This window comes from Parasteatoda tepidariorum, chromosome 5, assembly GCF_982258835.1.
Source record: "Parasteatoda tepidariorum strain Cologne lab strain chromosome 5, Ptep-v5.0, whole genome shotgun sequence".
Taxonomy (NCBI): domain Eukaryota; kingdom Metazoa; phylum Arthropoda; class Arachnida; order Araneae; family Theridiidae; genus Parasteatoda; species Parasteatoda tepidariorum.
In genome coordinates, this window is record NC_141759.1 from 102,547,755 (window position 1) to 102,574,264 (window position 26,510).

Below are 26,510 nucleotides of genomic sequence, written 5' to 3' on the forward strand. Positions count from 1 at the left end.
AAACGTAACGATTTTGGAAAAAAGCAAGAGAATTTGTTGAATCTCATTTACTGTGCATAAAATGTAAAGAGACGAAATACAGATCCGTTATAAACGATTGTTATGCAGTTAAGATATTTTTAATAAAATCATGAATTTTTGGAAAGTTTTCTGATGGCACCTAAGCTTAATCAAGGAATATTAATCTGAAATACTGAGTTAAACTAGTTGCGATCTTATGTAAAAAAAAATTCTATTTTAGAGCTTTAATTATCAAAATTATTAAATTAATGCTGCATTATTTTATTCACCTGACAAATTTTGTTGCTATAATAAATAACAATTAACAAAAAGTAACAATTATAAGCATTATTCTGAAGATAATACTTAAATGTTATTAATCATGGTTGACTTTACACACCAAAATATGAGTAGAGGGGATATTTTCCTTCTGTGATTTGCTGCACCTACTATTGTGGATTTCAAACTTGCATACATTTATAAAAGAAAACTTGTAGAGGTTTGCCTGGGGGTAGTGGCTACAAGATATACCCTTTTGAGTTTCTTCCCATGTTTTGTTTTCAGTGTGATGATAGCCACTGGAAGTTACCAAGACCTGTTGATTATTCTGCCACAGATGATGATAAACAAATTTTCCAGAGTAGAAAAGAATTTTAGCTAGATTTATAATGTAAATTTTTCTGTTTCACTAATTTTAGGGGATATTTCCGTACATTAATCTGTCACACTAACTACAATAGCCAAGCTTCCAAATAGATATAAACTTGAAATTTTTTTAAAAAAAAACATGAATGTTTGCCAAATGGTTACGAGTTATATCTTTCGAGTTGGTCCCTTTCTGTGATTTTTTTACTTTCGTTCTGTTTCTCCGATACCAGAAGTTGCCAAGACGTGCTGATTATTCTGCCATTGTTCATTTTATAGAGATCTCCCCTGATTTTATGAATCAAATAAAAGGGGATGTTTCCCTATTTGAACTAGATTGTGCCAACTAAAAATGTTGAAACAAAAAAATATATATATATTTAAAAAGAAGTATGTAGAAGTTTTCCTGAGGGTTGCTTCAACTTATATTCTCTGAGTTACTCCCATTCTGAGATATTTTCTTAATTTTTTGTGGACCGCTGGAAGTTTATAAATATTTATCCATAGGTAACAACATAGAAATACTCATTAAACTTTTAATTCCCTATTAGGGTTACTTCTGTATTGTGAGCAGTTATTCCAACTGCTATCGTCCAGGCACCAAATAGATTTCTAACTGCTAACTTTTTAAAAGAATATGTAAAGGTGTGCGAAAGGTAGCTACGAATTATACTCTTCAAGTTGATCTCCGTTAGTTAATATTTTTTAGTTCCTCCTGGTTGCTGCGTGGAAGTTGCTTAGAAGATATAGTGCAGTGTTTTCATCATAGAAAAAAAATGGGTGAGAATTTCTCACCCTTTCTCAAAAACAGGGTGAGATTTCTAAAAACTAAAAAAACACAAATAGACTTGAAAAAAAAAAATCATTTCTTTAATTATAATACATTTTCAGCGTCTTCTATTTTTTAAAGCATTGAATATTCTTGCTGCATCAACATAGAAGATTTTGCCTTTACTAGGTATTTGTCCATCTTACATTAGTGCATAAAAAATTTGAACGTCTTACATGAAAAAACCTTACCTACGGTAAACACGTGGTTGCAGAGAAATGTGTTCTGAAAGGGGTTCCGTGGTTCGGTTGTGTTCTGTTGTTCGAAAAGGTTCTGAACAATACTGGTAAATAGGGAAGCTAGATAACGGAGCAAATGTTGAAAATAATGAAAGATCCAGGAAGAAAAGTGAAACGGATTTTATTCTAAATAGCGTAATTCGAAGCTTCTTCCAAAATGCGAGAAATTCGCGAATTTCTCGCAGTATTAATTTTTTAATGCGAGAAAAGAAAAAAATATGCGAGATTCTCGCGCTGTAGTGAAAACACTGATAGTGATTATTCACCGGCAGATCATGATACGGGCATTTTTCTTACTGTTTTGCCTACTCAGTACGAGATGCCATTTTTATTAGCAAATGAGACGAGACAAGTATTATGTGTGAAACAGTCCTATCATATTGTTATTAATTTGAGCTGTCTTAACTACTTACCTACTATTCAGGGATGAGATTAGCCAAAAGGCAAAAAAGCTGAATTTCCACGATAGTAAATTTTACGCAAGCGCAACCCTTTAATAATAAATTCCAGACAGTTTAAGGTAATAAATAATGTGTTGACATACAATTGCGTACTAATCTATTATTATATAAATGATTACATTGATACTATACTTAACATTTAGTGAAAATAAAAATTACCATATGAGAAAATAAAGCTGGAAACTATATTTTTCCTCAGTTCACATAAGAGACAATTATTACTTGAAAAACTACCTGGTTTAGCAAATTAAAACTACTGAGAATATACATTAATATTTCATTTCCAGACCTGCCAGCCTTAGAAAATAAAAAAGCAGGAGACTCTTTCTGTATCACGACATAACGCAATATTGAAAATTAAACCTGATTCACACTTCCTACAAGAAGTTTATTTCAAAATATATAATTTACATTACATAAAATAGACCACAATAAGATTCTGACACTGACTAATAAAGATATGTGTTCTTACTATAAAATATAAGGTTCTATAGAATTATATTAAAACATATCTTTTGATTTTTTCAAATTTAGGAAGAAGTTCAAAACTAACAAAATATGTCAATAATGAATACAATACTTTATAAATGTATTTCTTAATTTTTTTTTTTTAACTGCTACTGTTTTAATACTGCAGATGTTGCTGATTTAGCATTATTTTTAAAAAAACTGGCATCTATAGAAAGTGAAAAAACATTTTGCCTAATGGTGTCCAAGATATCTCCGACTTCGCCATTTCATTGGTTATTGCTGCTGTTTTGGTTCACACTCACCGTAATTTTTAGTGATGTTGCTATGGGGCAAAATTTTTCTAAATAAATGCCCAGCATGATCTGAAGCACACGGCACACGTTGGGAAGGAAATTGCACAAATTGTTGTTTTTTTCCTCTATCTTGCACTAAATAGAAAAAAGCAGGAGAAAACACCCTGAAAGCCCGAGGGCGAAGATTTGAGGCAAAAGCAGGAGACCCCTGCTAAAAGCAGGAGAGTTGGCAGGTCTGCATTTCTTTTAATAAATACTGTTATGTGATTTATAGCAAATATATCAGTAATATTACTTTTTAAATTATATTGGAAAAAAAACTTTAACAATGGACCGAATCATTATGTTCATATTATAGTCTAATCTAACTAGAGCCCTTTGAAACATATCAATAACAGTGAAGCAGAAATATATAGTAACTCCTTAACATACTAAAATTGCTATTTTAGTTTGAAAAATTACAAGACAATCAGGAACTGTTTAGATAATTGTTTTTTATTTGATAAGAATTTTGTATTTTATAGCATAAATAACAGCAATTTATAAATAAAATTTTGATGATGAGTTAATTAACTCATTCTCCAAAAAAAATTAATTAATTCCCTTTTTAAGTGACTGCTTTTGTTTGCTATATTTAGTCACTAGTCCATCTTCAAACATCTTGTGACAAATCCTATTTTTTCTTCTTTGCAAGCACAGAATGTAAGTTTTGAATATATTCCCTTCCAGTTTCTCTGATGTTGTAACACTTACATATACTAATAATCGGCATTAGAAAAACAGTCACCTTTATAGTAACTAATTTTTAAAAAAAATTACTTCTTACAAGAATCGCGATAGTTGATCTTAAAATTGCGTGAATATGAATAACAATTATGGATTTTGAAATCACATGAATATGAAACTAGATATACAATTTTGAAAATGTGAAAATACAAACTGGGATATAGAATTTTTAAAACGTGTAAATACAAATCACGATTGATAATTTTTAGATCGCGTAAATACGAATCATGATGTGTAATTTTTAGATTGCATAAATAAGAATCATGATGCATAATTTTTAGAATGCAAATCCCAATGCCTTATTTTAAAATCACGTATAAATACGAAAATCGATGTTTGATATTATAAGCCGCATGAGCAAATCAAGACGTTGAATTTTAAACTTGCGTGAATGCGAATCGCTACATAGGTTTTTAAAAAGACGTAAATACAAATCACAATATCGGATTTTTAAATCTCGTAAATAAGAATCGCAACGTACAATATTCAAATCGCGTGAATAAGAATCGCAACACGCAAATATGAAAAGCTATGTTTGATATTAAAATCGTGTGAATAAGAATCGAGATATTAGCAGATTCCAGGCTTGGGACCTCTAAAAGCCTTGTCAAAAGCAGTTTCGTTTGAACTACAAAAATCGGATCTATCTGGAGGGCGGGTAAAAAATTCGGAAAATCTTATCTGCTGCGAGTAAAAGGGGAGAAAATAGCTAAAATAAGTAAAAATGAGAAAGGATTGGTAGCTATGTAGTTTGAATTTTCCATTTCTCTTTGAAAATCAGTGAATTTTCTGAAAAAGCGGAATACTTATGAAAAAAAGTGAAATTTGTAGAAAAATCTGAATTTTTGATAAAAAAACTGAAATTCAAGAGATAAAAGTGAAAAAAGCGGAAATCCGCTAAAAAGCGGAAAAATCTCATCCCTGTACTATTGTCTTATAAAGTATAAAAACTATTAGTTGTTGCATTTTTAAAAAATTTGATTAGTGGCATTTTCTTTTAACTTTACCTTTTTAAAGAACCAAGGGTTAAACACGCTTGATTGGTGTAAATTTTACAAGAGTCTATAGCAGATGGTTCTTCAACCAAAATGTCGTGGAAGTATCATCTTAACAAGCTATTGCAAGAGAAAATCTCACATGGACAAAATAGTTTTTTGACTATTTATTTTGCAACATGATATCTTTAAAAAAAAAAAAAACACCCAGTTAAACGTTTACTGGAAATTTTTCTTCTTATTTTTGAAACAGCTTTTGAAATTTATCAGCTAAAACGATATGGAAAATAATTGCAGTAATTTTCAATTCAAGCTTTTATTTAAATTTACATTGCTGTTTAAAACTTTTTTAATTCTTTTATAGTCACTGTATTCTAAAAATATGCCTAGGCAGGGGTCTGTCAAGGCCAAATTTACTACCGTTTAGCAGTACCTTCACAAATTCAACTTTAGAAAAAACAGTAGTTTCACAAAATACTTTTTCTTATAGTTTTATTTTTGTATTCCTTAAGAAACGATAAATCCATATTTTTGTGTTGATTTTTTAATTTTTCACAAATTATGTCTAAATTTTCATAAAATAGGTACCTATCAGAAAAACCTAGACAGACCCTTGCTAGGTGAAAAAGTTCAATTGAAATTTTTATTGCTAAATTTTTCTTTTAAACAATTTGTGTCTTGGTTTTTACATTTTTACATTTTTACATTTGATGCACAATCATCAGCATTTGCACTATTCAACTAATTTATAATAAAAGTTTCTGGTGTAAGTTTCATCGTTAGTATCAAGTAGAATGGTAAACTGTTACTGTTTTTACCACCACTATTTTTGCTGTTCCAATGTTTTATTTCACTGACACTTAAAAAAAAAATGTGTTTTATCTGCATTAATTTAGTCTTTTTATTCATAGTCCTCCATAAGTTCAAACAAATTCTGAAACTTCTATTTTGCTTTTAAGAATTCTTCAGCGATTATGCAGATTGATGAATCCCTCAAAGGCTAAGGCTACTCAAACCAAACAGTTGGCAAACATTAAAATGAATTATAAAATGAATAAACAACATCAATTAGAAATTCTCGGGGAATTAAGATTTATGCATATTGCTCAGTATTTTTTCAAATCTCCGTGGCAGAATCGCAGCGACACGGCGACATTGTTGCAAAATTTTACAGATCTCTTGCAGAAAGATTTTTCTCTTGAAAAGAAGAAAATATTACTTTTCTTTTTTACAGAAATATTTGAACATGCAATATTTGAATCATGCATTTAGATAATCAGTTTTTGACACGCTCAATTTTCACCGATAGTATCATAAATCGACGTAATGTTTTGATAGTATTTTCGGCAGTTATTGATATTGATTTTCATTTGGTTCTTAACCATCTTGATATATTTAAACAATATGGAAAACTCGAATCGTGCATTTGAGTATCTATTTTTTAAGGCTATCTATTTTATTTTTTTTTTTAAATTCTATCGAATTTTTAGAAGTTCTAGATGTTGATTTCTCCTTAAATTTTAAATCAGATATTTTTTATACGATATTTATTACAACCTAATTTCAAAGTGTAACACGCTTTTGAGGAGTCCAATTTACGTAATTACATCATATTTTTTTTTTTGGGGGGGGGGGCAATTGCTACTACGGATTTCATGATATTTAATATTTTTTTATTGTGATGATTATTTACAAGATGCGAAGAAGCTAATAAAGTGTGTGTCTTCCCACCAACAAAATGTGACAATATCACCCATAATATTAAAAAAAAATTATTTCGTGTTAAATTAAGAAAATCATTATTATTTTTTGTTAACACAGCGTATTTGCCATTTTAAATTAGCAACATATATGTTTGTTTGTATTAAAAGTATTTTGCAATTAGATCTTAGTGCTGGAGAGTTTAGTCGCAGATAGCTCAAAAACATTCTGCCACAAGATTTCAAATTATCCTTGTTTTAATTAAAATAAGCCAATTGTATATATGTTTATATATATATATATATTTTTTTTTGTGTACATCTGCAATTTTCTACAATTCCGCATATTAGAAATTGAACTTTCAATATTGTTAACTTTAATCAATGATTTTATATCTATGACTATACATATGATATTTTCTATTTATATGATATATCTGTCTATGATATTATCACTTTATTTTTATAAAGTTTTTTTTTTTCAATAACTTCTGCACTATATTATTATGCTTACATTAAATGAAAAAATTTTTGATTTCATACTGTTTGAAAACATCTTTTATTTAAATATCTTATTTCTCCAAGTGAATGTTTTTGTGTTTATTATTTGGTGTTGAAGTATTAATGATTAAAATGCTTTAAAACACGATTCATTGTGTATATCAAGGTTGCAAAAAATGCTTACTTTTCTCTAAAAGAGTTAGACTGACTAGTTTTCATTAATTTATTATATTTTCTTGCATTTTACTGTATACATTTAGCATACTTATGTTCCAACTTTTTATTTTAACAAAAACTATTAAGTAAAATTTACATTAAATGTCTAATATTGCAGAAAACTTGTAAGTTAAGTAGTTCATGCAATAGAAATTATCACTACTACAAACTAGATGAATTACAGTTTGACAAAAAAATATATATTTGTTTTCACATCTTTAAATAAGTTAAAATTTTTTTTGATATATCTGCTCTATACTTGTTCAAAAAAATTTTTATTTTATTTTTATTTTATTTGCAAGGGTGTGGAAAGTTGGTAATTTTGTTTTGCTCATATATATATATATATATATATATATATATATATATGCAGCATTAAAAAAGATAATTTCTAATTAGTTCCAAGCATAAAATTATTATTTTTTGAAACAATTTTAAGTTTAAGGCTGTTCCTCCGAATCGTTTTTATAGTCCAAAATTGCTATACTGCATTACTCCAAACATTCTGTCATGTTGCTACAATTAACTAACACCATTGTGTTCCTTTCATTTAATCACATTTTTTGAAGAAATATTTATTAAAATATTTCTCCAAAAACTGTGTTTTGTGTGTGAAGTTTTTTTTTTTGAATTTTTTTTATCCAGTCCTTTTTAAGTGGTTTAAACAAATAAAGTTTTTACTACCCCCAAGCAACCTGATTGTAACACACTAGGGTCAAGGAACGCAGAACCTATTTTTCCCACCCTTCCTATTTTTCCCACCTATTTTTCTCACCATTACTAAGAATTCCGTTGTGGAAATGAATTTCTATATCACCAAACAGCTTTCTAATGTATTTTGGAGTAAAGTGTTACGTTTTAGCAGCGATTTTGCAGAAATTAAAGAATTTTCAAAATAACCATGTTTTGTTTAAAAAAGCTTTAACAGAGGCAATTGTAAAATGTAATTCTTCACTTGAACTAAATAATATATAGTTTAACAAATTACTGAATTTGTTAAAATTACTCCTTTTGTATATTAAAGATACTGTTAGTGTTAAAAGGCATAGTATTTTTACTGTTTTAATAAATGAGAAATTAAAAATTACGTAACTGAAACTAATCGAATTGTGTTTCTGAACTACAAAGTTCTTGCAAAATATTCTGAAGAGGAATGAAAATTGCAGCCAAGGAGCAATAAAAAAATGAAAAGAATGAGAGAGGAAAATAAAATTCTGATGATAAGTAAATAAACAGAAAGTATAGGGCAGCTTTTAGGAGTAATTTACCTGACAATGGGCGCATGTCGTGGCAAGTACTGTGGTTATGAGAAAAAGTAATTTCAAATAGGAGTGTTTTGTGAATAGTTTTGTCTTGATTTTAGGTCAGCGTGGGTAAACCAATTGACACCTTTATTCCTTCATTGTTCCCCCATTAGAAATGTGCTCTTACTTGTTACCAAAGCAGCCAACAGCACTAGACTAAAAGTCTGGAGGAGTTCTCCTCAAAGCCACACGAAAAATAATTTTATGTTTTGTTTATAACTTACTGCTGGCTTCAATGTAAGATTTAGTTAGGATAAAAAAAAAAATTATGAAATATTCTAATTCAGATTTGTGCTGTATATGTATGTAATTTTGTCGTGTAATATGTGACTAAAATTTGTAAAATAGATTTTCTTATATCTAAGTATTTGGATGTACTCAATCGATATATACTTAGTAGAAATTCCATGAAAATAATAAACAGTTTTAATATTTTTTTAAAATTTTTTATTTAACTGTATTTTATCTAGTCAGTATTGCTTCGTTTTAGAAATCTACTGTTGGTTGTAACAATTTAATATTATTGTCCGGTATATTTTTTTTTCATATGCTAAAATATTTATTTGTTTTCCAGGAACATTGCAGTGAAGAGGTGATAGTAACAGCGGGATGGAAGAAGTTATGAATGTTTCAGATCTGTGGTGATGTGTTATAATTGTAAATCTATATATTGTAAATATATTGTATGATAGTTGTAAAATAAATAAAACTTAATAAATCTTATTTGATTTAATGTTTTTTTCTGTATTTAAAATTATTTAGTTAACTGCTCTTCTGGATTAAAAATTGTAATTTTACGAACATAAGACTTAGAAAAATTGTAATTTTAGTAAGTAAACAAATCAAATGGTAAATTTGGTTAATATTTTTATTTTTTTTTTACTTCGTGTGTGTGTTAAAGTAAATTTTAGTCAAATTTTTCAAGCTAAAAATTAAAATATATGCATTTAAAAAAAAAAAAATAATGAACCCAAAAGCTTTCTAGAAGAGTAGATAATTTCCAGCAAGCAATTTGGAAACATGGACTTCAGGAGAGCAGTAGATTTCTTAATTATTAATTTAAACTAAAAAAAAATAAATTTTTTTTCCATAGGGGTTTGGAAAATCATGTAAGTATTGAGTAATTTTTTCTTCTACCAATTCTTTATGTTACAAACTTTTAGGAATGAAAAATGTAAAAAATTCCTGAGGGACATGAAACTTCATAAATAAACTAGTATGCTGCTGTGAAGAGGTAGAAAGATTTGCTTTCCATATTCGTTGAGTTATAATTTGAATTGTAAAAATTTACAGAAAGTGTGAGATTAAAAACAAAAGCTTTTTCTAGGATTTTAAAAAAAAAGCATGAATATCGGCTATTTTCCGTTATTTTAGTTCGAAAAGAATTAAAAGTTTTTTTTAAATAAAAAGTAAATGCTATATTTTTTAGTGTAATTATTGCAGCGTAAACATTAAAATACGGAATGGTTTCTTTCCTTCTTAGTTAAAAAAAAAACTTAAGATATGCTATTGTTAACAATTCGGTTAAAATTACGATAAATTGAAATTAATTTAGTTAAATTTACGCGAAAAATTTATTAATTCACCTAGCTCAAAATAAGCGTTAAAAATATTGATATATAAGCGTTAATAATACGTAAATAAAGCTCAAAATAAGCGTTAATAATACGTAAATAGTATGGATAAAATACGTTTGTATTTTGGTTAAAATAACGTAAAATGTACGTTATTTTAATAAAAATAAGCGTTAAAAACACGTAAATATTCATGGTGAAAATAACGAATTTATAGAACCAAAAATATACGTAAATAGTTCGGTGAAAAAAACGTAAAAAATACGTTAAAAATTGGTTTCGAAATTCACCTTAGTCAAAATAACGGCAAAAATCCGTCATTTTTACGTTAAAAACAGCCCAAATACACTGGTTATCATAAATTAAGGAAAATTCACAAAAATCGCGATAACTCAAGAAATTACACATGGAATTTTATGAAACTTACCCACAATATACAACACATAGTAAGGTATTAAACAACATAAAACGAAATTATCAGACATTAATAGTAGTATAGAAATTAGCACATGTATAAAATAAACAAATTGGAAGTATCGGTTTGCAATAGAAAAAGTACCTTTAATATGGAATATGATTGCCTCTAGAAGCAATACAGCACAAACAGCGATGTGTGATGCTTTCAATTATGCGGTCTATCAGTTCAATAGGAAGTGAGAGCCATTGCTCTTGTAAAGCAGTTGCAAGCGTGGCAAGGGTCTGAGGGGGCGGATTGATGGCAGATACACGCCTCCCTAGAGCATCCCAAACGTGCTCGATAGGATTCAAGTCCGGGGATCGAGCTGGCCACTCCGTGCGAGTAATTGTTTCCTGTTGAAGATAATCATCAACAATGCGAGCTCTGTGTGGTCTTGCATTATCGTCCTGTAACAGGAAGCAATCACCAATTGCCCCGGCATATGGGCGCACATAAGCATCAAGGATGTTGTCTCGATAAACCTGAGCATTCACGGTTCCCCTTGGAAAGACATGGAGGTATGTGCGCCCTCCTAAGGATATGCCTCCCCAAACACAGACACTGCCTCTTCCGTATGCATCTCTTTCACGGATGTTTGATGGATGATAACGGGTCCCAGGTTCTCTCCATATCAAATAACGTCTACTGTCACTTTCTAGACTAAACCTGGACTCATCCGTAAAGAGAACAGGCCTCCATTGATCTGACGTCCAGTGGACATGTTGTCGGGCCCACTGCAAACGGTCTCTCCTATGGCGTGATGTGAGCGGCACGCAAATGGCTGGTCGTCTCGCATACAGACCACCTTCGTGGAGCCTTCTGCGCACAGTTGACGTTGACACCAACCTTCCGGTGGCTGCAGCAAGAGAGGATCTAAGATGTGTCGGAGTAGCGGTTCTATTCCTGCGTGCACTTAATGTCAAATATCGGTCATCGGCACTGGTCGTAACAGTTGGCCGTCCTTGACTGAACCTCCTAGATGCCGAATCTGTGGTTTGAAATTGCCTCCAAAGTCTATGAACCACAGATGGACTCACATTTAGCCATCTGGCCACTTCTGATTGACTCTGCCCTGCCTCTAGTCTCCCGATGGCTCTCCATCGTAGTTCTTCAGGCAAATGATGCCTAGAGGTCATTATTACGAATTGGCTATCTCAGATTTTCAATGTCGCAATCACAGTAAAATTTGTGTGCTTTCTCTCAAACTTGGACTTTTATGCTCCAGGCAGATGACGTAAGCCGAGTGCAGCGCCACTAATTTGCATATTGCAATTTTACTCAGCTACTCTTAGTGGACAACATATGCAAATTTTGCACGGTTTGGCTTACTTTTGAAAGAGTTATCGCTATTTTTGTGATTTTTCCTTAATTTATGATAACCAGTGTATAAACGCTTTTTTACCTAATTCGAGACTACCACTCGAAACGGAAATAAAACGTTTTAAATAAACGTTTTTTTGCTCTAAACCTTGTGGCATTTTAACGTTATTTTCACGTAATTAATACTTATCTCTGCTGCATGGGAAATTTTTTAAGATTTTATTTGATGAATTTTGGAAAACTTTTCATTACACGAGCAGTTAATTGAATTCCAGATAGTCAGAGCTTTTCATAAAAGTCTTTTGAAGATGTAGTCATTCTAGTAAAAACACAATGTAAGAGAGTAGCAGAATTATTGTTACCTTATTATCAACAATGTTAGGATCTGCATTAGATTCAAGAAGCACCGATACACAATTCAAATGACCACTTCTCATACAAGCATAATGTAGAGGTGTACGTCTATGAGAAGAAAAAAAAAAGAATTAAAAAATCAAAAGACAGAAAAAGACATCATTCCAAAGAAGTAGGGATTGTCTGCACGTGTAGAAAACAATATGTAAAGTACATACACAGACATGTGACCCAATTATTATCTATTCTAATTCAATATGTAAAGCTATAAAATAAAATTAATTAAAATGATGGAAAATTTTTTTGGGTAAAATAAACAAGCAAAATCATCATTGCTGGATGTAATTGAGAGTCATTTTTTAGCACTTAAATAGCTGATCCTCTTTGCTTTAATGATTATCATTTGTATGTATGATGTTCAGTATTTTTTTTAATCCTAATTGGGTCACATATCTGTTCATCTCCATTTTACTGAAACAAGCATATGCATTTACATTAACTTCATGGATGTCTTTTTCATTTATTTTAAAATTATGAATGCTCTATTCTAATACATAGTTGGATGTAAATATATAGACTCATTTCTGTAAAATGAGGAAAATGAAATGGGTAAAGATATGTGACTCAATTAGGATAAAAAAATACTGAAATAAGATGATGAAAACATTTAACTATGTATTTCAATTAAAAGGGATAGACTAAAACAAAAACTGAACAAGTAAAAAAAAAGTTATTATGAAACTAATATATTTAATATCAACGACTGAAACAGCAAGAAAAAAAATCATGAAACCAATTTGAAAGAAACTGAGTTACTACAAATTAAGATGATAAAAATTTAAGTCCTGTTTAAATCATTATCATTTATTATTTTAAATAAAATAAATAAAATTAAAAAATAATATTCTGGCATGATTTAGCATGGAGCACTACTATTTTGAAATTCAAAAAAAAAAAAAAAAAAAAAAAAAACACGAAGTTAATGTAAATACATAGAAAATCATTTCTGTTAAATGATGAAAATGAAATGGATGGACAGACATGTGACCTGCTTAGGATTAAAAAAAAAAAAAAAAACACTTGAATAACATGATGTGGCAAAAAACAGGCAAATACCTATACTAAAAACAAATACCAACATCGGTATTCAGGAGATATGATTTTACTTGCTTATATTACTGAAAAAGTTCTCCGCCTTTCAATTTTTTTATTTTATTTCATTGCTTTCCACGTTACTATACATTACTAGACAATTTAACAGACCAAATTAAGCTAATTTAGAAAAAAATAAGCTCACATTTCGCTTTTTTAATCAGTTAAACAATGTAAAAATATGGGTATCAAATTAAGATAGAAAAATTTTAGTTATATAAAATTTAGAGAAAAAAAATGAACTATTCTAAAGAAGATGAAAATATCAATAAAACCTATAAATAAGGATTCATTTAAAACAAATATAAGCTATTATACAACTTTAGGCCTATAGTCAAAATTATAGAAATATAACCTAATAACAAGTATATATTTAACAAGTAGTTAAAAAAAAATTTATTTAACATTTTTTCCAATAATGATTATTTTTATTTATTTACTTAAAAATAATAAAAATAAAATTAATATCTTCTGGCATGATTTAGTAGACATAAAATAAATTTTTAAAAACATCTACAAAGTTAATGTAAATACATAAAGATTTATTTCCTTAAAACAAAATCCTTAATTTCCTTAAATGGAAATGAGTAAAAAAATTATTATTATTTTGTGAAAGTAAACAATGTTAGTGAAAAATGACAAATAAGCTAATGTAAATACATTGAGATTCATTTCTATAAAAAGATAAAATTGATTTGTTTTTAAAATTAAACAATGTAAGTGAAAAATGACATTAGAGCTGTAATACACAAATGTTCATTTCTATAAAAAGATTAAATTGAAAGGAGTTTTTTTTCTTCAAATTGAACAATGAAAATTAATATTACTTAGGACTTATGTGTTAGAAAATAATATTAATTAAAAAATATATATATATAATGAGATTTTTACCCAAAAGCATCCTGAATGTTTGCAGGCATTTCTTTATGGAGTAACATTTGACATAAATATGCATGTCCTCCTAAGGCACACCTAAATAAAATCATTTATATTATAAGCAATTATTTATATATGGACCTTTTGGTCCCTTCTTGATTTATTTCTGTTACAAATTTGATTAGTCCATTTTAATTTAGACATTCCATCCCATTTCTTACTTTTTGTTATTACAGTAGCTATGTTTTAATAGCCTTAAATATAACTTAGCTTTGTTTATTAAACTATTTATTATTTCCAGTGACTGAAAATCAGGAATTTTAAATCATTTAAAATTCCTTCACATAAGACATACCATAATCAGTCAAATGATCGTTTAAGAACTTTTGAATCGAAAATGCACTTATTATCTTATCGTGTTTGCACATTTGACTACATGACTTTTTCTAACAATTATTTACTGTCAATAATCTGTTATTATTATTTTTTTGTATTTTGTCTGTTTCAAATAATACTTGTCGTGTACCTATTTCCATCACAACCGGTCATCTGACCGGGAGAATAGCTTATTGCTTTATAAGGTTATCGAATCAGAGATTACAATGTAATGTGCATTCAATGTATTGCACATTTTGATGAGTTGCACATTTCTGCAAAGACTTGGGTAGTGAGTTCAATCAGAATAACTGTGAACTCAAATTTCAAGAAAGTACCAAAAATTTCAGATTGGCATTTTTGTGTCAGAAAAAGAGACAAAAACTAAATGTTTTGGAGAGTAGCTTATATTTTATTTTGATAGCTTTCCTTAATTTCTAACTAACTGTTAGTTTTCACACAGAAAAATGTTGAAACAATCAAGACAGCAAAAGTTTTTAGAAGAAATAATATTAACTATAAGAATAATTATAAGCATTATAATTCTTACAATTATAGAAATAATAGTAATTAGAAGAAATATGTTTGCAGAAAATGTACAATAGAAACACCCTGTATATGTAAAAAATGTGCTTAGCAATGAATTAAAAATTCTTATTCTTTGTGCTTGTAACACATAGAAATTGGCAATATACAATTTTGTTTAATTATAATGAAGTTTTTTTAGTTTTATTTCCTTCCTAACATCCATATTTGATGCATTCAATCAAGAAACATAAAATCCGGTCATTTGACCGTCTATGGTAGAAATAGGTATGTATTAAGTGCTGGTATGTTTAGTGTTAAGTAGAATAAAGGCAAATTCAATTGCAAAAAAAATAATGCACGATTTTTAAATTCAGAATTATTTAGTTCAGAACAGAAAGTAACACAATATTATTTTGTTGCATAAATGAACAAGTAATGTGAGTCCAAGATTAGTATATAAAATTTTGTTACAGTACTGTCGCCTTAAAAAAATAACAAAGTTTCAATTAGTTAATCTTTCTTCATACCAATATTCAGTTCCAATTTGAAAAATTTAATTAATCCAATATTTTTAAAATCACTGTAAATATGCCACTTAATATATTTTTTAGAAATGTAATTTAGAGGATGATAACTCAGCTCAAAATTAAAAAATTCTACAATATGAGTAATGTATTGATAATAATAGATTATCTTTAAAATCAAATGAAAGAGACAAATCAATAATTGTGCTAAAAATAATTAATATGGGTACGACCCCTTAATTCATCATCAATCTCTAAATTTGATTTATCGCATTTTGTCATTTTTACTAGCAATATTAATTAAAATTGTTGAATCAAAATTACAAAGCTTTTGTTTCCTCAAATCAGTTATTTAAAAGTCATTTTCAAGAATAGAAAACAGGATTTTTTGAATATGCACAAAAATCAGGAAGAAAAAAAAAGCTAAAAACCATGACAAATAAGTACAAAATATTTTTTATATTTAGGATAAAAGGACAACTACAGATTAATATAAAGAATGCCAATAGAAAAATTACCAATGTAACATAGAACAATCATTTACATCTGTAATAGTGGCATCTGCGCCAAGTTGTATCAGAAGTTGAGATGCTTTGGCACGACCAAATTCACAGGCTCTCAGCAATGGCGTCATTCCGCATTTGTCTTTCTTATTGATAGGCACGCCATGCTTTACCAATATCTTAATTGTAGATAGATGACCTTTCAGAGAAGCATAATGAAGAGCTACAAAATAATTATTAAGATAAAATAGTCTATTTAATGGTAATTAGATAAGAGGCTGTTTAAATACTACATAAGTACCAAGCAGGAGAGAGGGAGTTTGCCATTTACTTATTTTTGCTGTCAAGGGAGGAGGGGAGTTAAGACCGATGCATATGATATTAAAATCCCCTTAACACAATACAGAGTTTTGATCTTCCTGAATTAAATGTAATTATCAGGGGCTCATAGAAAAACTCAAAATTATTACATGTTCGGCTGGGCACGGCCGCAGAATATGTTACATTGCGAAAAAGAGACTTAGGAATAATGAAAGGAAACTTTTTTATCTAATTAACAAACACAGTAGCTAGAAAATTTTGTGATGATAAAAAATGTGTCACTTACAAAACAAAACAAAATACAAAAAGTTTTTTACAAAATTTTTCTCTGTAAAAAGAATCAATATATACATTTTAAAATTTCGTTTTAATATATTAACTTAATGGGGCAGTTTTTTTATTTGTTACTTTTAATTCCTAAATTTTATACAGAGTTCACACACAATTTCAGAAGAAAAAAATTCCCTGACTTTTACAAGTACATCAGGAAAATTTCAATGAAAATCTATACCAAATTTAATCTATACCATGTAGTTTTACGTCAGAAAACTTAATTTTTTTATTTGTGATGACAAATATAAGATTTTGTGAGTAAAAACATATAATACAATGAGAAAGAAGCATGGTAAAATTTCACTACAAAGTGGAATTTTATAAAATAAATGTAATAGATGTTCGAATTATTTAACTCGAATCTCAATAACTGATTACTGTTAACTGACAATTCTAAGACTGGTTGTTTTCCAGGTATTACATAGGAATTTTCCAAGTTTTTTGTAAAAAATTGAAACTTCCCCTGACTATCCCCTGCTTTTTAGAGTTAAAATAAAATTCCCTGACAATTCCAGGTTTTCCCTGTCCATGGGTTTATAAGGAGACCTTGAATTTTAAATAATTGTGTTAAATCAATTAATTCTTTTTCTTCACACAATATACAAACTTTACTTTCTAAATATAATTTGAAAAAAAAAATTGTAACATTATAGTATTATAATTATAAATAATTATAAATTTATGATTATAAATTTATAATTATAAATTAACAATAAATGTAGGAGAAATTTCAAACCAAAAAAAAAAAAAACTGTTCTAGAGAAATATTATGGGAAATATAAAATAATCTGAAAATTTTCTGCCCTCCTGGTCAGGTCTACAAAATATACTAAACATATATATATATATATATATATATATATATATATATATATATATATATATATATATATATATATATATATATATATATATATCAGGGGTCTGTCCAAGCCACATTTACTACCGTTTAGCGGTACCTTCACAAATTCAAGTTTAGGAAAAACGGTAGTTTCACTAAATACTTTTTCTTAAAATTTTATTTTCGTGTCTCTTAAGAAACAATAAATCCATATTTTTTACCATATTTTTGTGTTGATTTTTTGAAATTGATAATTTGTGAAAATTAAAAATAATATAATTTCTAATTTTCACAAATTATGTCTGAATTTTCATAAAATAGGTACCTCTTAGAAAAACCAAGACAGACCCCTAATATATATATATATATATATAAGTAGGACTTTGTGCAGCATAAGATGAAATAACAACAATAATTTAATTATAAACTTAACATTTAATAGAAATAAAAGTAAATAAGTTGTAATGGTGACATGATTGGTGAGAGCTGCCTTCTCGCAGTGGTCGCCAATTCGAATGTGAATAAGCAATTAGATTGTTCCATCGGAGAGAGTTAATAGTTAATTATAAATTCGGGACTTCCCCGTTGGGACTAGCTGGCTCCTCTCAATGACAAAGGGTATGATGAAACCTCTTAAAGTATTACATGATGGAGAGTGATGTAATACTTGCAGTTATTAATTACGATATGGCGCTGAAACTCCACACACATATATATATATATATATATATATATATATATATATATATATATATTATAAGTTTGTATAAAAGAAACGTAAAAGTAATACCTGTCAAACCATCTTTGTCAGAACAGTCCAGTAGGACTCCATTCTTTGCCATAACTTCAATGACGTCATCAGCATTTCTTGCAGCAGCCCATAAAATTGCATTCCTTCCGCTGGCATCAGCAATGTCATAAATGAAAGATCTCGATAAAAATGTTTCCACAACTTTCTAACAAAATACACAAAATAATTCTTAAAAATTTCAGTAGCTTCAAAAAGAAAGTGTTGAAAAGAGATTTTAACTTGAACTTTAAATATATCGCAAATATTTAATAACTTTAAATACACTGATGTAAATTCATAAAAATTTCTAAGCCGATCCACAACATGTTAATACAAAGACAGCTGTTACACTTTAACTTTCAAAGTTAGTGAGAAGGAAAATTACCTTAAACATCTGATTTAGTGCAAATGTTTCTTAAAAATTTTTTTTGACACACTAAATTGTCAGAATTATTATTTTTACTTGCTATTACATTAAATTGTTATAGTTAAGAAAGGAGAAAATAATTAGAAATTATTTTTTCAAGAAATAATGTCTAAAAATTTTTCCACTATGCATACCGTTTTTATTATCCTTATACAAAGGGCTCACTTAAGTTCATATTCACCTTCTTAACTTATGCCTGGCTGCAGCAAGTTATAAAAGCAGTGTCTAGGCATAATAAAGTGGTTATGCGCAACAAAACCAGAGCTTGTAATTAACATATTTAGCTTTTTTTGCAAAATGACATATTTAGCTTTCTTAAGAGTTTTTATTAGGGAAGCATATAATTTATTTTATTTCATCCATTATATTTATAATCTCATCTATAAATATGATTAGAAATATAGAAATTTAAAAAAGATTGCCTTATTTGAATAAACATAAAATGATATGTATACCTGGTTATGTTTTACTGAGTAACAAGTATAGCTGTCAACATGAATAGGAAAAAATCCAGTAAATTTTACCAAATAAAATAAATTTCAAGATAATGCTCTAATATTTTATACATTGGGAATTTTAGAAGTTTTTATAGTCATCAAAATAGAAAAATTGCAATGTTTTGCAGTTATGACTGACATTAAATGAACTTGATTGAAACTAATTATTATAAATGAGGCTCGCTTCCTGATGTATAAGTAATATTTATTTAAATATTCAAGTAAGCAATAATATGTGCAGAAATTCCATTTCTATAGGGAACTTACTCAATTTTAGGGAATTTTCTAAAATGTATAAAAACCAGGAGAATTTCTATTAAACCAGTAGACCAGGAGAGACTTGCAAAATCAAGTAATCTCCTGGAAAATCCAGTGGAGTTGGCAACTATGAATATGGTAGGTATTTGTTGTAACACTAAAAAAATTAATTTAATAGTGTTTAAAACTAAAATAATTTGTAAAATGCTCACAAAAATAAAGGTTAAGTTTTAAATTCTTTATTGGTCCCTGATTACTTATCTATGTTTTTTTAAAACAGAGAAAAATAATTTCTTAAACAGACATTCATTAATATACAAATAAAACACCCAAATCGAAAATTTATTCTTCTTCAGAGAAAGTAATAATTTATTTTAAAACTAGAACTCGACTTTGCATTAATTTTAGTAAGAATTTCATCTAGAGAAATACATTTGCTCTTTTGACAAATTTGAAACATATTTCTGTACTGAGAAAGCCTTAATTTAAAATACAACTTCAAAAATCCAAACAGGGTAAAATATGTTTAAAAAATGTAACCATATCAAATTATGAGAAAACTTTGCATTTATGCTATATATTTACTACTTGGCATTTGTACCATTATTATATTATACTATGCATATAGGGCACTTATACTATATATTGGTATTTATACCAGAAATACTATATCTGAGTTTGAGGGAAAACTTTAGTTAAATGTAAAAAAAAAAAAAAAAATACCTTAATAAATTAAATAAAAATCCTACATAACTTTTAAAAATAACACATATCATACCAAATGCAAGAGCAAAAATTTAAGAATTTCTTCTAATAAAAATTGAAATAAAAATATACAGAACTTATAAATGAACAAAGAAATATGTTTCAAAAGTACCATCATATTGACAATGAGAAAATTTAAAACAGGTAGTTTGAATTCAGTTAAAATGTTTTAGCCTTATATAGATATAAGAAAATCACAACTACATAAGTGACAAAAATAACCCTCAGAACCCAAAATAGCATTCAGCATCTAGTTTTAATTATTAAGTAAATTTATGGAGAAAAAATATGCTAAAGTAAGCAAATAACATATCTATGAACATTTGTGGATATGCAGAAATACAATAAATAAAATGTAAATGAATTTCTTACAGCATAATTATAAAAAGCAGCATAATGTAAAGGAGTTGCACCAGAGTCATCAGCACTAGTGTAAAGGCTCTTCTTCAATAAAATATCAGCCTTATCAGCAAAGCCTAATGCACAAAAATATACATCAACTATAATGACATAAAAAGATATTGCCAAATAATAATGCCAAAGACTTAACTAGTTAGTGAAAACTTCACATAGAAAAATTTATCTATCCAAAGTTGATCAAGATTTGGCAAAATGATTTTTGAAAAAGAATCAGTTATCAATCAAAGTCCTGTAATCATATTGCTTAGTATCAAATAAAAACAATTTTTTAAGTAAAATGCTTAGATTTCTATCTAAAATGGATAAGACTATTATATGATTATTACAAATTAATCCTTGATTGAAAATAACCATAGTTATTTTTATTCTAGCTCAACATCTTCATGAATTTATATATGCAAAGACTTAATTTGTTAGTTAGATTTCAAATCAAGAAAAAATTATTTAAAATCAGGAAATATAAAAAATAAACTCTTCCAATTTTTACATGACAGAGCAAATCAATCTTCCTTATTTACATATTTGCATGGATGTAATTGAAATATGTATTAACATATACGCATATGTATTGATATAAGTATTAAACAGCAAATTATTACATATATATATAATCAACAAATTGCAAAAAACCTTTTTTAAACTTAAATTTAACCTCTTGTCTCTGGAATATATTTGGGAAAACGCACCAAAAAAGAAAGAAATGTTTCTTTAATTTTGCTTCCTAATATCATCAAAATGTTAGAAATGGATAATTTTTTATAAAAACATAATTTTAAATGAAATAACTACCATATTCGATATTTTCACATGAATAGGAAATGTTAATGTACAGTAATTTAATGCCATAAATTTCAAGATAAATATAATAAACTAATAGAACAATATTACTATTTATATCAACTGTCATGAATTCCATCCATGAGAAGAACAGCAAAATTTGAAAAAAAATCTGACAAATGGAGCAAAACAACAGAACCTTTCTCAGGAAAATTCAAAAACAAGTATCACCATCCAATGGAAAAATGGTAAATTACATATTTTGCATTGGAATTGAAACACTGATTTTTCTCTTGCTCGAACTCAGGCCAGCATTCTAAAATCGGCGCATTTGCCTTACCCGAACAGAGTTCAGGCAAAGGGTTAAGTTATTAAGTGAATATTTTAGATTTAAATAAAAATTATTTATGAATGTTTTTGTTCACAAACATTTATAAGATTAATATTATTGACCATATAAAGATGTGTAGATATTTAAACAAATTAAGAAAACACTAATAAATTCATATTACAATTACTGAATGGCCCATGTTAAATTTTTATTAAAATCTGTAACTTGGTCATTATTTCTTTAATGAAAAAAATTCATGAATTTTGAAATAAAAATACAACAAGTATTGAAACTAAACATTTTTGTTAAAAGTAAAATGCATCCTATTTTATAATTTAAAAATTATTAAATGTTCAATTATTTTTATATAAAATGAACAAAAATATAAACTGCATAATTTAAAAAATCTGTAACATAAGGTTTCTTCCTGTATTTGCTAAATGTTAAGAGATTGAAAGTTCCTCAATTCATTCTTTTAAGATCTTGCCATTAAAAGATATTCAGGTTTCTTTTCTTTCCATAAAACAATTCAAGAGTACAGCAAATTTTCATAAAGAATCTGGTAAAGTCATGATACAATAAAAAGTCTCAAATTTTTTACTTCATTATATATGGCAGTTCATTAGGCATCTCAACTCTCATAATTAAAAAGAAAATCTCAATTAGTCTTTATTAAATCAAATGAATCAAAGGGAGACTAAAATTTCAAAGTGCTGCTTGTTGACTGCTATATGAGTGCAAGAATCCAGCACAGTAATTAAGCGCATGCAGATCTCCATGAGTCATTGAAATGATTGGTGCTTCTACACGATAAGTATAATGGTACACAAGAACAGACTATGGCTCAATGAGTTGTGAAAATCATTAGTAAAACATTGTGAAAACCACGCTTTTTGTTATCTATAGTGACAATCAATGTGGGAAAGAAAGAATTTAATTAAGGAAAAGAAAAAATTAAGCAATTTTTACAAACACCCAATCTAAAAAGCATCTTTAAGCACTTTTTAAAACCGTTCTTTATTCATCGATCAATATGTCCATTGCAACTCTTCTTTATATTCGTAGAAAAAAAACAAAAAAATTCAAAACAAAAACAGTTATGGACAATTAAGGTTTTGAAGTAGAACTGGTCAAATGCCTGCATTAGTTAAAAGCAAGAATGTAATTTGATACGATAGAAATGAGAAAGAAAAAGATTCGTGTTCATACATATTTAAAGTTTGGCTATAAATTTGCTTGCATACATCTGCTGACGAGATTTTTTTCTTTTCTTCCATGATGGATAGTCCCCTGTTTCAACGAACGCATAATACCTTTTTTTCGTGTTCCCTTTGAGATTTATTGCGCTTTCGAAACAACATAAATTGCGTATTTGGAACGTTATAAAGCTTAAGCCGAATTACTGGACAAGTGAATTTTGTTATTTTAGTAATTAGTTATAGAATGCACTCTATTCAATGAGGGAAACAAAAAGTCCAACTAAACAGGTTAATTGATATAAGTGAAAAACGAAAATTGTGCTTGCTGCTTTGAAGTGACAAAACTGATTTTTGAAGACAAATTTAGCACCAAATTCGGTCAGAGCTACACTTTTTGCTCAATGAACATTAGTTCATTGAACAATGGTCATTAGTTCATTGAACAATGGTCATTAGTTCATTGAACATTAGAAGTTTTGGAAAAACTGAGAGCAATTTTGAAGAAATTTTTTTTTTCATTTTTGAGCAGAATGAAAAGCCAAAATTTTGTTTTAAAGCATTTTCAGCCACTGTTCTAATTCAAAAAAGAAAAACAAAACTTACATGAAAAAATACTATGCAAATGCTGTTATAATATACATGCTGCTGTGCTGGAGATTTTTTGCTACTGGTATGAAGGTAAGTGAGCTATTGTAGAGTTCCTTACTAAAAACATATATGTTATACTACAAATGTGCCTAATCATCATAAAAAAACATTTCCTGTGTTCATTTGTGCAAATTAGATTAGTTTAAAAGTTCTTTTTGAACTGTGTCCCCTCTCAGTACATAAACAAATTACACCACATAAAAATTTTGTAACATTGTTAACAATTGTTTGTCATGAGTTTCAATTAGTAAAATGCAAATTGAGCAACAAACACAATGCATGAAAACAATAATTGCAAATAACTCACAAGACGGAAATACAGTTTAAATTCATTTTTAAATCAATTTTTACCTTTCTTAGCAGCCCAATGTAGAGGTGTGCAAAATGCATTATCTAATATATCTGTGTTGCATGTTTCCTTTGAAACCTAAAAAGGGAAAAAATTGAAATAAATTAAAAAATAACAGTCAACTATATATTGGCATTCAGTTTAAAGAAAATATGAAACTATTGTCAACTGAGTGAACTAATAAATTAAAACTTTTCTATGAACTGTACGAAATTACAGACGAGGATCACATTTTTCAAAAAAATTAGACATACTTTTTTGCTAATACTTACTACTCCTTAAAGAACAGCTAAGCATGAATCTTTAAAGCTTGTTTCTGTTGCTTACAATAATGGATACAATGTGACATTAGCACATTTTAGTGTAGCAAACAATATTCAATATTAATATCTAAAATATGATCAGAAAGTTGAGATTAAAACTCTATTTAAATTAATTTCTATCAGCAATTTTTATAAATAATTCAGAGCAATATCTTTTTGTCTCTGTTTCAGTGTTGTTGATTAATTTCTTAGTTTAATCCTCTATAATTTAATAATAAATTTTCCACCAGATATTAATAAATTTAGATGTTGTTATTCTAATACGGATATTATAAAGAATTTTTTTTATTACTTTTCTGTTTCTGTATTTTAATTTAATCTAATCTTTAAAAAAAATTTGAAGTTTTTGTTGATGTCACACATCCAGGGGCCTGTCCAGGCCTAATTTACTTCCTTTTAGCGGTACCTTCACTAATTCAACTTCAGAAAAAACGGTAGTTTCACAAAATAATTTTTCTTAATTTTATTTTTGTATCCCCTCAGAAATGATAAATCCATATTTTTGCCACATTTTTGTGTTAATTTTTTAACATAATTTTTACAAATTATGTCTAAATTTTCACAAAAAAGGTATCTCTAAGAAAAACTTAGACAGACCCCTGATATCAGTCTACATTAGTAGTTCCTGGACAGGTAATATTCACAAAATTAAACAAAAATTGTACAAAAAAATTAAAGATAAAAACAGCCTTAATTTAAATTTCTTTAAATGTTTCAAAATTACCAGAAAGCGAACTACTTCAATGTTTCCAGCACCTACAGCAAGATGCAATGCTGATCTACCCTCATAATCTTGCCAATTTATAAGATTTCCTTCCTTCTCCTAAATTAGTTCACAAAGCAAATATGTAGTTTTAGAAGAACACAGGAGAAAGTAAACATAAACAAAAATAAATAAGACTCTCTCATAATTTTGCCAATTTATAAGATTTGCTTATTTCTCCTAAACATAAAATATGTATTTTTTTAAAAAAAATAGATCAAAGTGAAGTAAGTATTTTTTAAAGTTGTTCATAAAGTCATTAGATATTTTTAAATGAACACAGAACAAAGTGAACATATACAGAAATAAACAGAATTCTCAAAATAAATAAAAATATCTCGTCAGAATCTTGCCAATTTATTGACTGTCACCTTTCTCCTAAATTAATTAAGCTAATACATATTTTTTAAATGAACATAGAACAAAGCGAATGCTAGGAAAATAAAACTGAATTTGCTAAATTAATAGAATTGTCTCTCAATCTCAATAGTTTTATATATATATATATATATCACATTTAGTCTCAAGAACATTTGAAAATTCAAGATTATTTTCAGTTTTGTTATTTAAATCTTTATTTTTTATCCCATTTTTCTTATTTTTCCTTAAATTGACTTTGTTTACATTTTTATCTTTGTTTTTAAGTCTACTTTTTGTTTTATTTTTCTTAGAATTCTCTTATTTCTACTTTTCTTATTTTTATTCTTAGCTTTATTTTCTCTATTGGTATTTTTGTTGCAATCATTAACCTGGATTTCAGGAGAAATGTGTAAAGACAAGTTGCTTTTATAACGAAGAAACTAACATAAAAAGATTAATTGAAGCTTTTTATGTTACATATATATATATATATATATATATATATATATATATATATATATATATATATATATATATATATATATATATATATATATATATATATATATATATATATGAATATAGGTTATAGGAAGTTAAAAGGCACATAAAAGTGAATATATATCTTTTAAACACAAAACAGTGAAAAAAGAATCCCAAAATAGATTTTTTTTTCTGCCTCATAATCATTATTAATCCCAAACTTTAAGAAACCTGAGATGGGCACAGTAGACCTTGGCCCTTCAGGGGCTGTTTGTCGCTGAGTTTAGATTAATCATTATTTATAAGAAAACCCTTTCATAAATTCATTCATGAAGTGAAAAAAATATCTATTTCTTAGGAAAACACTAAATATATATAACATAAATAAAGTTCACAAATATAAATTTTAGATTACACATCACTGGCACCAAAATCAAAAATTTCTCAATTATTAACACAGCAGATTTGTATTTTTGGGCACGGCACCAAAGATGACATTTATAACAAATGGCAAATAAATCT

At 27.9% G+C, this 26,510-nt stretch overlaps 1 protein-coding gene across 8 annotated transcripts in view; it reads right to left on the reverse strand.

The window, feature by feature from the left end:
- The window catches only part of LOC107451382 (uncharacterized), a 59,953-nt gene that overhangs the window by 17,251 nt on the left and 16,192 nt on the right, over positions 1–26,510 (reverse strand). For 6 of the 8 annotated variants that reach the window (XM_043054756.3, XM_043054755.3, XM_043054754.3 and 3 more), the window contains exons 6-12: positions 25,107–25,205; positions 24,062–24,137; positions 20,708–20,811; positions 18,389–18,554; positions 16,119–16,326; positions 14,189–14,269; positions 12,154–12,253 (exon numbers count right to left, since the gene is read on the reverse strand). In XM_043054756.3, coding sequence (XP_042910690.2) covers positions 12,154–12,253; positions 14,189–14,269; positions 16,119–16,326; positions 18,389–18,554; positions 20,708–20,811; positions 24,062–24,137; positions 25,107–25,205 — 834 coding nt within the window. The remainder of the gene's footprint in view (positions 1–12,153; positions 12,254–14,188; positions 14,270–16,118; positions 16,327–18,388; positions 18,555–20,707; positions 20,812–24,061; positions 24,138–25,106; positions 25,206–26,510) is intronic. The other 2 variants (XM_087164663.1, XM_087164662.1) reach the window with 1 other exon arrangement.